The sequence below is a fragment of the Manis pentadactyla genome, chromosome 8 (genome assembly GCF_030020395.1).
Source record: "Manis pentadactyla isolate mManPen7 chromosome 8, mManPen7.hap1, whole genome shotgun sequence".
Taxonomy (NCBI): Eukaryota; Metazoa; Chordata; class Mammalia; order Pholidota; family Manidae; genus Manis; species Manis pentadactyla.
This window is the reverse complement of record NC_080026.1, coordinates 131,241,257-131,259,804: the sequence shown is the minus strand read 5'-3', so window position 1 is coordinate 131,259,804 and position 18,548 is coordinate 131,241,257. Positions and strand designations below refer to the sequence as shown.

General features: G+C 48.7%; 1 protein-coding gene across 4 annotated transcripts in view; it reads left to right on the top strand.

Annotated features, from left to right (window-relative positions):
• Positions 1–1,496: 1,496 nt before the first annotated feature.
• The window catches only part of FGFR2 (fibroblast growth factor receptor 2), a 102,496-nt gene continuing 85,444 nt past the window's right edge, over positions 1,497–18,548 (top strand). For 3 of the 4 annotated variants that reach the window (XM_036898526.2, XM_036898519.2, XM_036898518.2), the window contains exons 1-2: positions 1,497–1,940; positions 5,815–6,074. In XM_036898526.2, coding sequence (XP_036754421.1) covers positions 5,909–6,074 — 166 coding nt within the window. In that variant the 5' untranslated portion in view covers positions 1,497–1,940; positions 5,815–5,908. The remainder of the gene's footprint in view (positions 1,941–5,814; positions 6,075–18,548) is intronic. The other variant, XM_057506397.1, reaches the window with a different exon arrangement.

The window sequence follows — 18,548 nt, the reverse complement described above, 5'->3', positions numbered from 1 at the left end:
CTGAGGGTCACCTGGCTGAGTGAGGTGTCAGTTAGTTAAAAGATTTTGGGACTGCTCTCGGTTATAAGACTTGGCCAAAAACATACCACCCACTCCCATGCATATGGACTAATAATTGTGTTTGAGGATCAGACTTATTATTTTTGCTGTCAAATTTCCAAAATATAATTTTGTAGTCATTTGCCTGAAGCATTTCAATGGATTTGTTCCTCCTGGTTTTTAAGTAATTTACATAAAAGTTTTCTATGATGTACTGGGGAGAAAAATGATTTTCTAATGATGTGGCACCTTGAAAAAATATTTTCATAAATGTTATGAAGTGTGTGGTGTCAGTGACCCATGAGCACATGCATGTTCTAAATGCAGGAAAAGTCAATTTTCCAGGTCAGTTTTGTGCACTCTGCACCATCTATCTTCAGGCCTCAAAAGCATTCTTAAGGACTTCTGGGTTTTAATGACCTTTTCTAAGGGAAAATAATTAAGGTTTTTATCTATGTTGTATTGGTCTCAAGCACACCTGCTTTGGAGCTGGGTGAGTGTGGATAGAAAGTATATTAAAAAATAAATTATCCTGTAGACACAGCCCAGTGAAAAAGGTAAATGGAAAATATGAACTTTAACCAGTTACAGCTTGGCATTCAGCTAAAGAATCTGATTTTGCAGTTGGAAGAATCCAAGATGCGGGGACAGGGATTTGCTCAAGGCCATACAGCTATTTATAGCAGAGTTGAGTCTTTAGAATCCTTTGAATTTCTTTTTATTAATCCAAATATATATTACTTAACCACACATTTTTTGTTGGTGTTTTCGACTTTCTTGAAGAGAGCCAGATTCAAAGTCAAGGCTCTGCCAGCAACCAGCTGTGTGGCCCTGGACAGATTACTTAACCTCTCTCATCCTGTTTCCTTATCAGCAACTGGGACTATTACTCTGCAGGGTGGTTGTGCCGATTAAAAAGAATAAGCTATTCAGTAGGGCCTCCATAAATATTCGTTCCTTCTTTCATTGCTATTGTTTTGAAGAACAGAAAAGTGCAATGGCCTGCCAACATTTCCAAGTAGCTTCCGCTCCCTCAAAAGTTGCCGTTGCATTACATTTTCCTCCCAATACCATGTAGACGCATTTTGCAGTCTCTTTAGGGGTAAGGCATTCGTTTTCTGCCTTAAAATAAAGCAGCGTAACGCCATCACCCGGCAACCCGTCTATCATGCAACCCCCAAGGGCACGAAGCAGGAGGCGGCGCGGGCCCAGCCAAGCCTTCTTGAGAGGGTGCGGCTGCATCCCTGCGTCCCCGCGATGGCCGGGCCCCTCGCCTCCCCGGCTGGTGCCTCCGGGCGGCTAGCAGGCGGCGGAGCCGCGCGGAGTCTGGGCGGAGGGCGCGCGGCGCTGATTGGCAGAGCTCGCGCCGCCGTCCAGGAAACGGCTCGGGTTTCAGCGGGGGCGTGACCCGCCGGGAGGGGGCGGTGGCGGCGGCGGCGGCAGGGAGAGCGCGGCGGAGAGCCGAGCGGGCGGGCGGCGGGTGCGGAGCGGCGAGTGAGCGAGCGCGCGGCCGCCACAAAGCTCGGCGCCGCGGGGTCTGCGCGCGGCATAGCTGGCCCGGCGCGGCGACTCCCTTCCAGGCTGGCGGGGCCCGGGCGCCCCGAGGCGGCGGCTTTCCCGGGCGTTCGGAGCGTTCCCAAGTTGAGAGCAAAGTTTGCTGGAGAAAACGCCGAGCCCGGGTCCTTTCTGCCTCGCGCTCCCCGAACCCGAGGGCAGCCCGCAGGCGTCATGCCCGCACTCCTCCGCAGCCCGGGGCGCGCGTGAAGTCCCGGAGCCTTGGAGTCTGCGAGGACCCGAGGACCACGTCTGTGCTGGAGTTGCCCGAGCTCCTGGCTTCCTGCATCCCGCCCCACGCCGGGCTCGGCGACAGAACCGATCCCCGAGGAGCGTTGCCATTCAAGGTAATTGCCATGTCGTGCGCCTCGGGGAGCCTTGCCAGCCGGGAAGGTGGAAGCCGCGGGAGCCCAGCACCCCGGTTGCACTTTCCCCCGAGCGCAGGGCCCGGGCTCTGGGTCGGCGAGGCTGCTCGTGGCCCTTCCTCTCTGGCTGCATAGGTGATGGAGGAGCCGGGTGCGTGCGGAGGGTGGCGTTTGGGAACTCCTGCTTCCTCCACCCCGTCCAGATGCTGACATCTGCCTCTGGGGCTGACACCCCCCCTCCCTGTCAAACTCCGGCCGGCGCCGTCCCGCCAGCCGGGCGCTATCCTCCGACCGCGGAGCCGTGGGGCGAGCGGCGGCGGGGCTGCCTCGCTGGTGGCGCACATCCCCTCAGGTCCCGAGCCCGGAGAGGCGTCTGCGGGGTGCCCCATTCCCGGCCCCATCCAGGCCGGGGCGGGGGACCTTTCCCGGGAGGGAGCCACTGGGGTGGGGCCCGCGACATCCCCGTAGGGTTGGCGATGCTCGGGGGTGGGGGTGGGCTGGCATCTTTGGGGAGGGGCTGCTTGGGTTCCCCGATTTCAGTGCCGGGTGCCCCTCGCCCGCAGCCGCCGTCGGCGCTGGAGGGAGCGCGGCGCTCCTGGAACTAGGGGGCGAACTGGACCGACTTTTTCTAGTTCGCTGCCTGCTCCGCCGGCTGCAGCTCGGGGATGTCGAAAGCGCAGGCGAGTTCTAACTTGCGCGCTCCTTCTTTCAGCGCCGAGGCCGCGCTGGGGAGCCAGCCGAGGGCCCCTCAAGGCGCTAGCTCCTACCCTCCCGGCCAGAGGGCGAGGCGCAGAGTCCCGGGCGGCGGCGTTGAGCCTGAGCCTCCCCCCTCGCTGCCCGCTCCCCTGCAAACTCTTCGCTGGGCCTTCTTTCCTATGGCCCAGTTCAATATAACCTACCCTTAAGAGCAAACCAGCTTTCACACCCGGGCACCCATTATGTGTTTGGTGTGAAACGCTATCAACATTTAAAACCCCATTGTCCCCTTGGTCCCAAATCCCCATAAATCTGCTACTGGCCTCGACTCATTTTCATCTGAAAAGCCTGTTTAGTTTGAATAGAAAAGCAATCAGGCGCCCCTCTCCCTGTCCCTGGAATGTCAATTAAAATGCAGATTTCTCTGAGCTCTTTAGCGCCCCGAGAAGGGGGAGAGAAACCGGGATGTTCCAGGCAAACAAATGCGAGAAACACTGCAGTGAAACCCGGTTGGTGGTGGTGAGGAGCTCCCCAGTGGCCGCTCCCAGTTCGTATTGGCTTGCAAGAGTTAAGGGGGAGGCGGATTGTCGCCCTGGGTCAGCCTGTATTTTGTATTTTTTGAGATTTCAGTTATGTTGAGGAATTCCACCCCCCCCACTCCCAGCCCCCAGCCCCAGTTTGAGCCCTTGATAACTCCCTCCTGTACTCAGCTCTGGAGAGAAGGGGAGCAGTAGATAGGTCTGCCCCCTGGGGGACCTGGGCATCCCCAGCCTTGCAGGGCACTGCGGACTTCCCCTTGCGTGAACTCCACCGGGACAAAGCGCCCCAGTACCGTCAGAGGGCAGATAACCATTTAGGAGGTGGAAGCTCAGTTAAGGCAGGCACTCTGTGGGCTTGCCGTCTTGCAGAGTGGGGGAATGGGAATGCTCCGGTAAGTTGAGTCCCGCATAGACCTGGCATGGGGACCACGCCCCAGTCAGACTTCCCTGCTCGTCACTTTGCCTGTCTTGGGGGGCAAGCTTGTGCTGAGGTGAAAATGGGCCAAGGGAGCGGGTGGCCGTGAAGAGCCATCCATCACAGAGAGGCGACAACTCCCGCGTGCAGGCTGAGCAGAGAGTTCCCTTTCAAGGGGAAAAATAAGCACGCTGGGGCTTTCTGTGAGGCTCAGACTCCAGGAAGGATTATGGTATTGAAGGCAGGAAGCCGGGGCTGTGACCGCCGGCGGCACGCTGGGCCTGTGTTCCCAACACCGAGTCTCAGGACCTAATTATCCTGCCTAGGAGGTCCCTCCGTACTTTTGTCCACTCTGGCGAGGAGTTGTGCAGACCTGCTGCCTTTGGCCTCTGCCTTCCTGAGGTTTGTTTGGGGAGGGGGGCGGCTGTGCCACCTGGACCTAGAAAATGGCTAAAATTCAAGTGTCTGGTGCACACTGATGGGGTGAAGGAATGGTTTGAGTTTTAGCTGAGGTCACGCACTGTCTGAGAGCAGAGGGAGCTCCTGTGGGCTGGGAGAGGTTGGCGAGGAGGCTGGGGAAGCAGCCTACGGTGAAATCTGCTAGGGTTTGAGTGTGTGTGAAGTCGTGTTAGAGGCAGCAATTTCCCATGCATTCTGGAAATCAGGGAGAATGTTTGTGTACTTACCTCCCACATGTATGTAGAAATAGATACCGAATTATCTTTTGAAGTTCTTAACTTCAAGAGGAAGGAAAAGTTGGGAAAAAAATCGTGTGCGCGCACATCCACACACTGGTTTGCTTTTGCTGTGAACCATACCATTTCACATGTGCTCTCTTTGAAGCACAGATTTTCTTTATTCCTCCTCTGGAGTGGTGCGGGATCCTCTTTCCTCTTACCCATTTTAATCTTCAGTCACAGCTAAAAGGAGTTTTTCTGATGGAGCTTTGGGGAAGCACAGGCACTGTTGAAATCCTATGTCATAATTTGGAACTTCAGTTTGGCATGCAGAGAGCGTGCTGTTGAGATATTTTTATATTAAAGGTCTCTCATCCACCTCCAGTCATGTAAAATGTGGTTCATTCATATAATTCACAGAATCTGTGATTGTTTTAACCAAATCCATAAAGTTTGTGCATTTTGGTTCCTCACTTAGTAATTGAGAATACTGAACAAATGTTACGGTGATTCGGACTGTTTTAAGCTTGGAAAATTCTCTTTGCCTTTGGGTAAACAGAGTAAGTTCACCCAATCGGGTACTCAATTGGATGAATGGAGTAAGTTGAGCACCCTCTTGTAACTAATACTCTGAAATTTTAGCCAATGGGTTAGCATATTGAAAGTAACTGGCCCAATCACATACCATGACAGTAATTTGCATATCATCATCAGTTAACCGCGCTATTCATCAAGTTTGCATCCACTCCATTTCTTAACCCACTGTATCTAGGTTGACGACATTTACGGGGCCTGGGCTGCCTTTTAAAGTTACAGTGGAAGGGGAGTCAGGCTCCCAGTCTCTTTTGGGTTGTACTGCAGTGCCACTCATTCTTCGTAAGTGGCTGCTTGGCAAAGGATTGAAATACATTTCTGCTTTTGAACATGAATCTTGACAAGTGCAAACTGGTGGGAATTTTTGGTAGTCTTCCTGGGGTTCTTTTTATTCTTCTGGTCTCCTTTCTTCATGAGAATTGCGGTGAGGATGGGGCAAGCCGTGCTGCTCCAGCCCCCAGAAATAAGTCTGTAAGCAGATGCCTCTGCGTTTCAGCTTTCTACAGCCCAGTTGGCCTGGGAGTCGTGAGTGACGCTGGTCATGCCAACCCCGGCATTGTTAACTTGCTTTTCTAGTTGCCCTTGAAACTAAGGTCAGGTCGCTTCTGCTTTTTTGAGGGCGGCAGAGGTGACGGTGGAGAGGAGAGTACCCTTTGCCTAACTGAAGTGGCTGCACGTATCTCTGTCCTGTAGCTACTCTCTTTATCTCTGTGTCTTAAAAGTAAGCTTTTTAAAAGATCAGCATAACACATTTTGTGGACTGGTCTGGTGGAAACACCTGGGACTCTTGAGACGTGGATAGAAGGCATCTGCAGATAATGAGAAAGAGTTATTTGGTGTATTTGTGAGGCTGAAAGCCCGTTTTAGCCCACTTGTGTTTGCATGAATTGACCTTGGGGAGGATTGCACTGACTCGCTGGATCTCTGTCCTCTAGAGGCTGCAGTGGCCGCAGCAGGCACCCCGGTTCACGAGCCCACTGCAGGCTGAAGGCGTTGCTGGCAGTCCATGCCCGTAGAGGAGGTGTGCAGATGGGATTGACGTCCACATGGAGATATGGAAGAGGACGGGGGACTGGCACCGTAACCATGGTCAGCTGGGGTCGCTTCATCTGCCTGGTTGTGATCACCATGGCAACTTTGTCCCTGGCCCGGCCCTCCTTCAATTTAGTTGAGGATACCACACTAGAGCCGGAAGGTAAGTTCTTCCATTTCACGTTCGGGGTGCCAAGTTTGTTCTGGGATTGGTCTGGGGAAGTGGAGTCAGGTCAAAGCCTCTTTTACGATCAGCTGCCCTTGCATTGGAAATGAGTCTTCTGAGAGCAAGGGAGGGGGTCTCTCTGCTCCCCCAAGTCAGAGATTCCAAGAGAAGGTTCTTTGCTGGAGCACTGTGGGCAGACAGGTGGTTTGGTGGTTTCTTGGTGTGTGCGGGTCTCTGTGCTGGGTGAGGGAGGCAGCCGATGGCTCCCCTTTCTCCAGCGGCCTGCAGAAGCACTCTTGTGGAGGGAGTCATGCATCCAGTGTAAGGAATAGCTGTTTTCTGACAAAAGGAGCCACTAAGGGAAATTGCCAGCTTCTGAAATGCTGACATTATATTTTCATTGTTTAAGGAGAAAAAGGAGCTTCTGAAGTTCAGCACAGAGATGCCTGACATATTAGATATTTTTTAGTTGTTGTAGTTTATAACACGTAAGCAATACGTCATGGGTGGGAGGAGCGGTGGGCACAGATGATATTTTACATAATTTGAAAGCAGATATACCTGGGCATCTCCCACATCTGTGAAACCTTCCAGATAAACAAGACATGTATTGGTGTTTTAGCTTTGGAAATTTAATTTTAAAGGCCTAAGGCCAGTTGTGAGCACTAAATGGGGCTGAATTCAGCTGGGCAGATTTGGAACCTCTCTCCCAGGTCCTTCTGAAATGGTAACAGCCAACCAAGCCTCTACTCGGTGCAGCGTTGAAATCTGTCATCAGTAGGGAATATTGGTAGCTGAGTTATTTTTTGAGTGGTAATCCGAGAATAAAACGGCAGATCCCAGCACTCATCGCCGCTTAATGAACCTGTTTGCTGAGAGCCCACCTGGTGCCTCCTTCGCTTTGGGAACCTGCCGCAGTCCTGAGTGGTCGGGGGGTCAGCTCAGCTGTTCTGGAAGAGGACAGAAAGCCTGTGCAGGATAATAAGGGATGGAAGGCTGTGTTCCCGTCCACACTGAGAGAGGGGCTCCCAGTGAGACCTGTACTCTAGTCAGTGGAGGACAAGGGCCAGTCTTTTTCTGCAGCAGAGGCCCCTATTACCTGAAGCAGTGAAGCAATCCCGAGAGGGAGCCTGGTGCCCTTTGTCTTATGCAGAGGGCTGGAGTCTTTATGCTGAACAGGTGTGGTGACATCCCGGCAGCTTTCACGTCTCTGGGTAAGAGTTTGTGTCTGAGGCACTTACCCGCTCTAGCTGTGACGATCGTGGGACTGCCTCCTTGTGACATGTGCTGTGACATAGCATGAATCCAGCTTGCAACGGTGATGCATTTTTAAAGGGCTCTAGATGAGGGAAAAGATTCCTGGTTTCTGAAAGTTGTGTCTGTACTTCTTTCATTTTGCTAGTAATTAAAATGGATGTTTCCCTAATTGCTGGTTTTCCCTTGACTGTGTGGCTCAGCAACACACCGAGGTGGCTGAGCTGGGATTTCCTATAGTGTGAGCCCAGGAACAGTTCAGGTTAGCAAAAAACTGTCATTTTTCATTTAGCCATTCAGGGCAGCATTACTGGGAGTTTATATCAACATAAAGTGTAAAATGGTCCTGGAGGACTTCTTTTATCGTATTTAATTATGGAAAAAAGTTTAAAATATGTGTGTATGTGCAGGAAAAAAGAGGTGAGGCAGAGAGGGAGGGAAATCAGTGGACAGGGCTGAACTCTCCCCAATGGTTCTTTGTGTAAAAACGTGTGTCCAACAATGTGAGTATTGTTGAAAGTAGATCTTCCCAACCTGGGATGTGGATGCACTTGGGGGTTGGGGGAGGTTCACAAATTCCCTGAAATTGTGGGAAGTATTTTGCAAGTATCCTTTTATGCATTTTTCTGGGTTCATAGCTTCTGTGAGGTTTGCATACAAGGTTGTGAGAGGTTTAAGGAAAAAGATTTAGCAAAAGGTGCAAAAACCTGCGTAGAGGGAGCTTCGGAAAAGCGCACAAATCCCTGGGCCTCAGTTTCCCTTTCTATCATCTGAGGATTTGATAAGCTCTTTAGAGTCTCTTCATTAATGTTAAGCAAATAGTGCTATGCTCAGAAGTCTTCTGATTACCCGCCTCAAAGGTTGCTGGGAGATTTCAATGTGCCTGGGCATAAGGAGCACTTAGCATAGGGCCTGGCATCTAATAAGCACACCCAGGACATGTTCTCATCACGGTTCCCAGTGAGCTGGGCGCACGCGTCTTCCCAGTCACGTGGGCTGGCTGTGCCGGTTGTCACAGTGTCAGGACACTTCGAGGCTTTTGGAGACAGTAAAGAAAGATGCTGTCTGACAGAGGAGGCCTTTTGGGTCTCCAGGCAGCCCTGTTTGCTTTCTGTAGGGTCTGCACTTTCCTTTGTCTGTTCATCCAACATTAGCAACCAATTTGAGTCCTGAGATGAATTCTTCCAGTGCAGCTTTGTTTTGGTGCCAGAAGTTATTAGGAAGGTTAATTATAGACAAGAAAGGAGTTGTTAACAACTGGAAGCAGGCTAACAAGGGCAGCTCCAGTTTAGGCCATGGTCCTGCTGAATTGGGGGCAGGGTGGGGGCAGAGAGATTGAGAGAGTGTCCCTGTCTGTGTGTCCCTCCGTCTGTCTGTCCTCTGGTTACTTTAGCTGTAGTGTTGACCCTGCGCTAGAGGGCCCCTGTGCTTGCATCTTGGCTCTGCGCAGTATCATATCGTGTATCTTCATGTATCATACGTCATTTGTCTTCTGGCCACGTTATGAAGTAGTAACAGTAGAGGTAGTTCTACTCAACTGCCTGAACCACAAAACAATCTCTAGAAGATTTTAGTTGTTAATGTTCCAGATTAAAAATGAACATATTCAGTTGGTCATTCCTTGCTGTAGGGGCCGGGGAAGGGTATAAACTGAGTCCAAGGGAGGCAGTCCTCAAGGCCAAGCACTTTTCTGTTGATTAATATTCAGATCATTTAAAGTATAGTCAAGCTTGATTACTCTGGGGAGGAGAAGACTCTTACTTTCTAGTTCTTCCTGAGTTGTCACCTACTCTGGTTAATTAAGTCATTGTTGACATTAACTGACATCTTTGTTTACACCAGCCCAGTAGGAGCCGAAATAAAAGGGCTTTCCAACCCCAAACTCTTAATTACTTTCCCACCCTCCATAAAGTGTGATTCTGAAAAGTAACAACCTGGGAAGAAAGTAGTTTGTGTTTTTTTTTTCTTTTTTTTTTTTTTAACCAATATGTTGGCAGCCTTCTAAGAAGTGATGCTGTCCTGGTGGACCAGTGTGAGTTGGTCCCAAGGTGGTGGGAGGGATGCCCACGGAGACCTCCCCAAGTCAGATTTTTCCAATATGGTTAAGTCCTTTGTTAGAAGTATTGTAAATGCCATAACATCTGCCATACGCATTTAATTGCAAGTTAAAAGAAAAAAGAATATATCCGCATACCAAGAGTGAATGATTTAAAATAATCTTCTGTTTTGTATTATCTGCATCTTTGTTCCTCAGTATGAGTGTTAATATTTAAGAGTTAACTGTAACTTGATAGTTAGCTTAGAAACAAGGACTTATTCTTGGTCAATTAAACCAAATGCAGGCTTATGCAGTTAAATACACAATGAAGTACATATTCTTTATTCGTATATAAAGTATTTCACAATTCATAGACAAAGAGCTGTGTTTAATATTACGTCTAGAGCAAAAGTTTGGCAAGCCCAGAGAATGGTATTTGTATACTTTCTGATCCGAATTTGTGTGTGTGTGTGTGTGTGTGTGTGTGTGTGTGTGTGTTTGGCCTATTTATTATAACCAGTTAAAACATCGAGTACCTACGTTGGGCCAAGTCCCCCACTGGGCCATTACTGAAGACTTGTGGAAGGCTTGTGAAGATGCTCCTGTCTTGCTGGCCCAGATGGTGGTGAGAATTCAGATATCAGAGCAATCCACCATGACGTGTTTCCAGTATCAGACTTAATGAACAATCGCAAGGTTGTGAAATAACTGGGGTAGTGTTTGAACAGGAAGAGTTTTGGTTAATGGCCACATTCTCAGTAAAATGTGTCTAGTAGCCTTTCAGCTTGCAATCTGTTGTTTGAGTGTTTACTTATCGAGAGTAATTATTAAAAGGCTACCACCCTCTTTCGTCAGAGTCTGGCTTACTCTTACATTTCAGATGTCTAGTTTTTGTCTTCAAAGGAAAACGTGGGAAAAAGATATTTGGATGTCAGCCTCTTAAACTAGATGGGAAGCACAGCCAGTGTGCTACTTTGAGCTTACTGATTTGAGTCTTACTTAGCAGGGGGACTTGTGTGGGTCAGCAATTCAGAAATTATTTTCTGTCAGTTTTTCAGGCTCTACCCCAAATGACTGTGACCCACTGGGTTTTATGCAGCTGTGCAGAAATGCCCATGACTTTTATTATTATTTTGCTTTCCTTGAGGGATGACTTTAGGCTTAGGTTTGCATTCTTCTTATACTTTTGCTATATCCAAATGAGATTTAGAAATGGCTCTGGTTTTCCAGCGTCTGGGCATTGCAATGCTTGGTATTTCCAAACAGGCCACACCTTTGCTCTACATCTTGCTGACTTGTCTTCCCAGTGTAGCTCCTTTCAACTGCTGGTGACAGCGTTGAAGGCTGTATGTGGCTGAATAGTGAACCTAATAATAAGGGCTGAAAGTTTGTCCTTAGCTGAAAAGGCAGGTTTCTGAGCAGTTAGGCTTCAGCATCATTATTTCCCAGATGGAAAGACCTCTGGGAATACAGCTTTGACTTGTTAGAGACTCTTGAACTTGAGGTTTTAAAGCTGTGCATGCCCTGTGTTCCATTTTAGGGAAAATGTTTATCTTCACGGGAAGCCTTAAGGCTTTCTGGCAGCCTTAGCATCCCCACAAACTGGCCACTTCCTCCTGCTTACCCAGGTAGACCTGGAGTGACCCAGCCAGGCTTAGCTGTGGTTTTCTTGGATTAGGGAATGTGAGGAGGAGGTAGGGAAGCCAGCCTGATACGAGGTCACACAAGCTGCTGGTCTCTGCACTCTGATGGTCGATCCTGCATGTCTTGGAGATGTCTCCCCAAATTAACAAAAGTCACACTTTTCCCAAGTTTTTCTTTTCCCCTTTGTCCTGATCCATTATTCTCCCCTTTCAGGGCATGATAGAAAATCCACAATGGTAGCTGCATTAGTGCTGTATTTGGTAGTTGCAGGTTTTCACTGACCTCCATTTATTTCACTTCAAGCTTTTACCATTTATATATTCATGCAAAAAGATATTTAATTATCGGGATAGAACACAGTCATCCTTGAAGGGTGTCAAGTAAAATAGGCACGCTCTAGGTTTTCAGTAACTTTGGTTATGGGAAACTTGCACCATAACAGAGTTCTAAGATGTTGGGTGTGACTGTTGTCATTTATTCCACTTTGTAATTATGCCCCATTCTGGACTTTTGCCATTTCATGTGAATATTAAAAATTTCAGAATCTTTTTGTACTGAGTCAGGGAGCTAAGCTGTGGCTTAGTCTTCCTCTAACCCCTTGTCCAACTAAAGAATGGTGAATTCCAAGTCATGTCTAAATGGGATGCACCTACATGGAATTTCAGGTTATGGTGAGCATGTTTCATGAGGAGGCCAAAAAATAGCTTATAAAGGAAAAACTGATAGATTAGGAATGAGGACATATTTATTTGTATGATTTAAATGGCATCTTTCCTTAAAAGAAAGAACTCAATTCTGAGCTCTGACATAATGTAAATTCTGCATAAGCTGTCATCATCATTTTCTAACCCTGGAAGTCCTATATTATTATATGTGGCTTGTTTTTGCACATGACTCTTTACTGTTAAGGTTTCCATACATGACCAGTAGTAATGTCGTAAAAATATCAAGTGATTGAAAAGGCCAACTTTGTTTTAATATGGAGGTGCTATGAAATGAATATAAAGATCTTTGCAGTGACAAGTTTAGGGTTTAAACTTTTTTGAAAACCCTTAAACCTCAGATTGTTAGATGGCAGTGAGATTGCCCCAAAGTGTGGCTGCCTTCAAGGGTCCTTCCCATTCACCAAGCCTCCTGGGCTTCCACCGACACATGTTGTATTCTTAGCTGACCGGGGTAGGTGTACGGTGGAATATATCTCCTAACTGTTATAAATGTTTCGAACTTAAAAATCACTCACATCTTTAAAAGACCAAAGATTCCTTACAAAAGTAATCTAAGTTCTGTATCTGAAATTTTTTCGTATAAATGAGTAAAATCATTTGAATGGCAAGTGATGTTTTTTCTGGAGACATAAACTCACAGAAGGAACTTGGCCTTAGGAGCTAGGAAAGTGGGGGTTTGAATCTCTTCACTATCTCCTGGTGTTGTGACCTTGGACAAGATAACCTCTCAGCCTCCCTTCTTTAATCTGAAATGGGGCTGATACTGTCTGTCTTGCAGGGGGAGTATGAAGATTAAATGCAAACAGGAAGTAAAGGCCCTATGCATTTCCTGGCCTATAGTAGGTGCTCAGTACACGCTAGATTTCTCTTTACTCCATGCCACTTTCTTGTCAAGGCAAAACCTATCTAGGTTATAAAACCAATTTTCAGGGATATCTACCCTATAGTATATAATGATAACTCTTCTGATGACATGCATTTGCATTAATTAAAATAGAAAAGGAGCCCCATGCCCTGGATTTATCCAACACTTTTCATTATCTTGCATGTTTGTAGGCTGGACTTCAGAAATGCGTTCATCCTGCTGCTTGCAGTCCAAGTGGTTCAGGGTTGACATTGTTTTCCCTGTTGAAAAAAGTCAGTTGCAGCTATGCAGTAATGGCAGGACACACACTGGAAGAGCAATATATGTTGGCAAGGGAAGCGTTTTCTGTTTGAGGCTTCCAAGGGATTGTCATTTGGCCCTGTGAAGAGTGATGATGGAGAGAGGGTTATGGCATCGGGTGGAGGGAGGTGGGGTGTTGCACTCTGCTTTTGTCTGGTCCAGTGAGGGGAGCATCAATCACAGTATGTTACCTTCATCTCTGCCAGGCTTGCGGTAGCAACTTCCCTGGCGCAGCGAGCTGGGCATTCCTAGTGTCCAGGTAGCCTGGCTTTCAGTCTTTGTGGCAGGGAGCTGGCTCAGGGAAATTGTTGTAGGACCCACAGTACTGAAGGGAGAGGGGCTGAGCATTCATTGGCACGTTACACCCCTGTGGGGTTACTGATGGAAGGGCAGGGGGTGGCGATTAATATGGAGGGGGTCATATTCTTTTAGCCCATTCCTTGAAAGGCTGAGGGTGAGGATAACAGTAACTCTCATTACCATTTATTACGTGTCTGCCATCCTAGGTATGTGCTAGCCACCTTGACATCTTTAATCTTTTGTTCCAGTTTTATGAAGGTATAATATGCATAAAGAACTGTAAAAGTTGAAGGTATACAGAATAACGATTTGACTTACATGTGTCGTGAAAGGATCACTAGAGGAAGTTTAGTTTCTATCCACCACCTCATGTAGATGCAAAAAAGAAAAAAGAAGAAAAATGTTTTTCCTTGCGATGAGAACTCTCAGGACCTACTACTCGTAGCAACTCCCATACACCCCATATGGCAGGGTTGACTGCCCGTCACCGTGCTGTGCTTTGCATCCCTTGTCCTTACTTACACGTAACTGGGAGTTTATACCTTGTGACCACTTTCCTCCTAAATTCTCCTTCTCCTACCATCTCTACTCTTAATCCAGCTCACCCCAGGCATTCACATTCCCATTTTATGGTTGAGAGTCTTGGAGATGAAATGATTCCTCCAAGACCCCACAGCTGGTGAGTGTGGGCCCGGGCTTCTGGGTGACTTTACTGGTGCAGTCAAGATTCCCCAGATGATGCCTTTGCTTTCCTGAGCAGGAGGACCTTTTGTGGAATAGTGTGGTTGCCTCTCATTCTTTCCTTAATTTGTCACTTGATTATTAAACACATAAAGACACTCCTGATTGATTGTGTTTCTGCCCCACATATTCACACCTAGTCCCCTAAAGCTCTTTGAAGAAAAACCATGGGCAGTAAAAATATTCCAATAATTACCACTTTGTGATTCTTCTAGAATGACCTCTAGTGGTGTATGTATGGCTGATTAGTAAGAAGCTAAGAAGCTAATGTGCTCTGCTGCCTTGGAGACTGGAGGGACATTGCTCTGAGTTCCAGTTAGTGGCCTAGAATAAGTGGCAGGAATTCAGGACAGGAAGGGCTGGCCCATATTTGCTCATAAGCCACCTCAACAGAGCAGGAGCAGAGCAGGCCATCCATTCTCCCCTCATCCCAAGTGCTTCTGGTGGTTTGCCCTTGGACTGAATGAGTGTTTGTCTTTTGGGTTGTCACTTTGACCGTACGTCACACTTTTCTTCAGCATTTGTGCTTTGCAATTAGGTCCAGGCCCACCTGCAGAGACCAGTGTACCTGGGGCTCCTGCAAACTATGCTCATGAAAATGACAAATGCCAAGGCCTACATGGCCCTTCCACTGTCAGAAAATAGGAAAGCACACAGTTTCCAAGAAAGAAAGGGCTGAAGCAGCATACCTACCCTTCCTCCAGCTTGGCAAGGAGGGGTGTCCCAATGGGAAAGAGAGTCTGGGGAGGAGAGCCCATTTTTGAGGCAAAGTTCCTTTTGGTGGTTTAAAAAAGAAAAGGGATCCCTGAATGGTGTTCTTGGCCTGGAAGTAAATGGAGGCTGGTGAGACAGCTGAACTTGACACAGTGATGCAGGACACTCAGGGGTCATAGGCATTCAGAGCTTGGGATCAGTGCTGGAGAGAAGTTGTAGAATGCTTGGCTGGAAGGAGACTCTGCAGCTCCCCTCTTAACCTGGCAGCGCTGGTGGGGCAACTTATGGAGCCGGGCAGAGGTGATGAGATCAGATGGCACACTGTTCCAATTGCAGCATAATTGCTGTGACTTCTTTGAGTTTATTTCCCCAAAGAAGTTTTTAAAGACCCTACTTAGTGCAGGGACTGTGGGTGCAGAGTAGCAAGCAGGAAACAGTGTCAAGTCCTGTTGCGAGGGGGAGACAGGCATTTGTCAGATCTCTGCAAAAATGAGGGGGCCAGTCCGCATCAAGGATGAAGGTATTCCGAGGGAATAGCATGGTGTGTCTCAAAGGGATTCAAGGGAAGGAACCCTAAGGGGGCCAGCATGCTGCTGGAGTGAGGGACGAGCGGCACGAGATGAGGCTGGAGAGGTTGGCCAGGCCAGTGTGGGAATTGTCCAGGGCTCGGCCTGGCCTCTCTGCTGTCAGGTTGCACCTTTTCCTGAGAGGTGCCCCCCGTCAAAGGCATGGCAAGTGAGAACGTGGTCAAGGGCAGCCCCCAGCCTTCACTTGAGTGGGTCGTTTTAGCCTGCTCCTTGACGGTCTCTTTTCGGAGCTGCAGCTTCTTACCAGGGCAACGTGGAGGCAGGGCCATGGCCCGAGGGCGGGGTGGCCTGGGAAGCCAGGTGGATCTGTGCTGGGGAGGGAACACGGATTCTGCTTCCCTCTGGGGGCTCACCCTGGAACACAGGGATTCAAATAAGGCCCCCTCTACTCCCTGGAGGGATGCACAGTCTTGGTTTAAAATGGGCTGTGCAGCCCTGTCCAGGGGGTGCCAGGATGCTTGGGAGCTGAGCATAGCCCCTTCTGTGATCAGAATCTCCTGAGGGTTTTGTAAGGGTCTCTGCTGAGAGGTGGGGATTCTTTAGTTTTTGAGCAGCTTTTGTACCTCTATGCAAATGTGTGACTTAGGGCTGGGGAGAAAGGCTAACCTTTAACCTTGGTGGGCCCTATCTTAATTTGGAATTTCCTATATGAAGTGGTTTCAGTGCTCAGGTGTAGGATCCCCCAAGGGGGAGTTTTTCTTTTCTCTGGAAATCACTGGAGAAAAGTGTTCCCTGTGGCTTCAACCTGCGTCTCTGGGTCCTGCGGGGCAGAACCTGCTGGGAATGTGCCTCGCCCACTGCCGAGGTGCCCTGCCCACTCTGAAGTTAGGGAAACCTCTCCAAGAGGTCATTCCGATCCTGCTGTTTGCTGAAGACCCCTCGGGCTAGGAATCTGTGCCTTCAGCCTGAACACGACTTCAGCACTGGCCAGGCCTGAACTTGCTGATGTCTGAGCTGCCAGATCAAACCCATTCAAATGAGGAGGGCCATCTGGTTCCCGGTATCCAGCTGCTGTCCCTTCATTTGCAAATGACTGGGATGCTGCTAGGGCGGGTGGGGGGACCAGGCAGGGGACACATCTGCAGGCTCAGAATGGGTTTTGGAGTGGGGTCCTGCTGAAAAAAGAAGGCTGAGCCCATTAAGTAAACTTGGTGAACAGTACCTCCAAAAGGTCCCCCAGAAGGTCTGGAGGTGAAAAAGTCAGAGGTGGCCTCGCCGCATGGACTAATGCTCAGCTTTCCATTTCCTTTTTTTCCTTCTCTTTTGTCGCTGGGGCCACTTTAAATGTGTACATGTATTTGGAAAGTACTTCCTGAGGGAGGGGCTTGGCGAAAATGTCAGGTAGGATTAGAACATCCATCTGACCTTTCAGGGACTTAGAAGGCACATGTGCTCACTAGTGTGTGCACTGTGTATTGACCATCCATATCAGTAGCAGGAGGTGAGCCGGGCCCAGAAGCAGCTTCTAGAAGCCAGGGGGTAACACCAAATGGGGAAAGGTGACCACCCCTGAGAACTTGCTTCTGGAATGTAGTCAGACTACTGGCTTGGAGGCATGCTTTCTGGAAAGCAGGCCAGTCACCCCCCTTTCTGCCACCCAGGTCCTCCAGCTTGTGAGCTGTGTGGGACACACACTGGGCCCCTTGCCTGAGGGGTTTGGTGTTCAGGGTTATTCCTGGCAGGCGGTGGGGTTGTGATAAGTCATCTCTGAGCCCTGCTGGGATCCTCGTCTCAAGGCAGTCCTGTGGGGGTGCCCACATATCAATATCAGCTTGGATGGATGAATTATAGATGGTATTTTAATAAGCCACAGGCCTCTTCCCTCACTAAAGTAATCAAACAGGTGTTATTTGGGGGTTTTGGTAATGACAACTCTCACATGATCTTTTGATGTTTAGTTTCATTTGGGAACATTCCGAAAGTCCCCACTAAGGTAATATACATACATGCATACATACATATATGTATGTGTGTGTGTATATATATGTAAAATGATGTGGCAGGTTTCGTTTGCAAGAAAACCCTGTTTTAAAGTCAGAGGAATACAAATTGAGGTGGGGAAAAAAATCTGCTGATCAGTTGGCATGAAGCTACAGCCCACAAGCAGGAACCCAGGCCTGCTCCCAGCAGCGCTGGGCTGCAGGCAGGGGCCCCCCCACCGAGGTGGGGGTGCTTTCTCCCAGATGTGCCTCCCACTTTAGGTTTACAAAGGCCTTTCCAGGCAGCCTCTAGTTTTGTCCTCATGGTGACCTTGACTGGCAGCAGGCTAGCCTGGAGGTGTTTTCTGTTCTGTAGTCCAGGACTCTGAGTCTCAGCCATGGGAAGGGGTTGCCCAGGTTGACATGGGTCATCACTGCAGAAGCATGTTCCAGACTCGTGTCCTTTGACACTGGAGCTGAATTTTTTCCAGTGTGGCCCTTGGAAGACCAGCATTATGATTACCTGGGAGCTTGTGGGGAATTCAAAATCTCAGTCCCCACTCCACGTGTACTGACCCAGAAACATCAGAAGTGGGGCCCAGGAAGCTATGTTTTAACAAATTGACCAGGTGGTCTTTATGCACAATGAAGGCTGAGAAGTACTGCGCTAGCCCCCTCGCCCTTCTGCCCCCACCACCTACAAGCAGCTCAGTTGGAGTGAGGTGTTCGGTGGGGAAGGCAGACTGAATTTAGCTGTGTGTGTACTAGATGGACAATCAAAGGCCAGGATACTCTGCCAATGGGATCAGTACAGTCTGTCTTAGTAGGAATCAGAGGAATTTTCACAGGGTAGATGATTATTTGAACCGGCTTTGAAGGCTGAATAGGAGTTTGCCAAGCAGAGTAGCAGGATGAGGGGGATACAATAGGGGAACAGTGCCTGTGTGAACAGACAAGCCAAGGGTGTGAGGGAGAAGGTGGAGAGGGATCTGGGGCTCCGAGCAACCAAAGCCTTAATGTGCTGATGTTTTTCGGGCTTTACCTGTCACAAAGTGGGGTGGTGCATGCCTTTTTTTATTTTGCTTATTTTTTTGTTTTAAAGTAGAGATCAGATTTGCTTTTCAGAAGATCACTGTGGTGGTCCGTGGCAGACACCTGAGGTGGACCATGGGTGATGGGATGTGGGGATTGCAGAAGTCTTTTGCAGAGAGGGTAGAGATGTGGAGTGGACCTGTGGGGGTGAGATCTTGCCCTTGCTTCTTTTTAGAGCTGTTTCAGAGATAGAATTAACAGGGAGGGGTGTGGGGACTGATTGGGTGGGGGGCAAGAGGGAGAAGAGGCGCTTTAGGGCCCGCTTGGAGCTTGAGTTGATGTTCTATGGTGA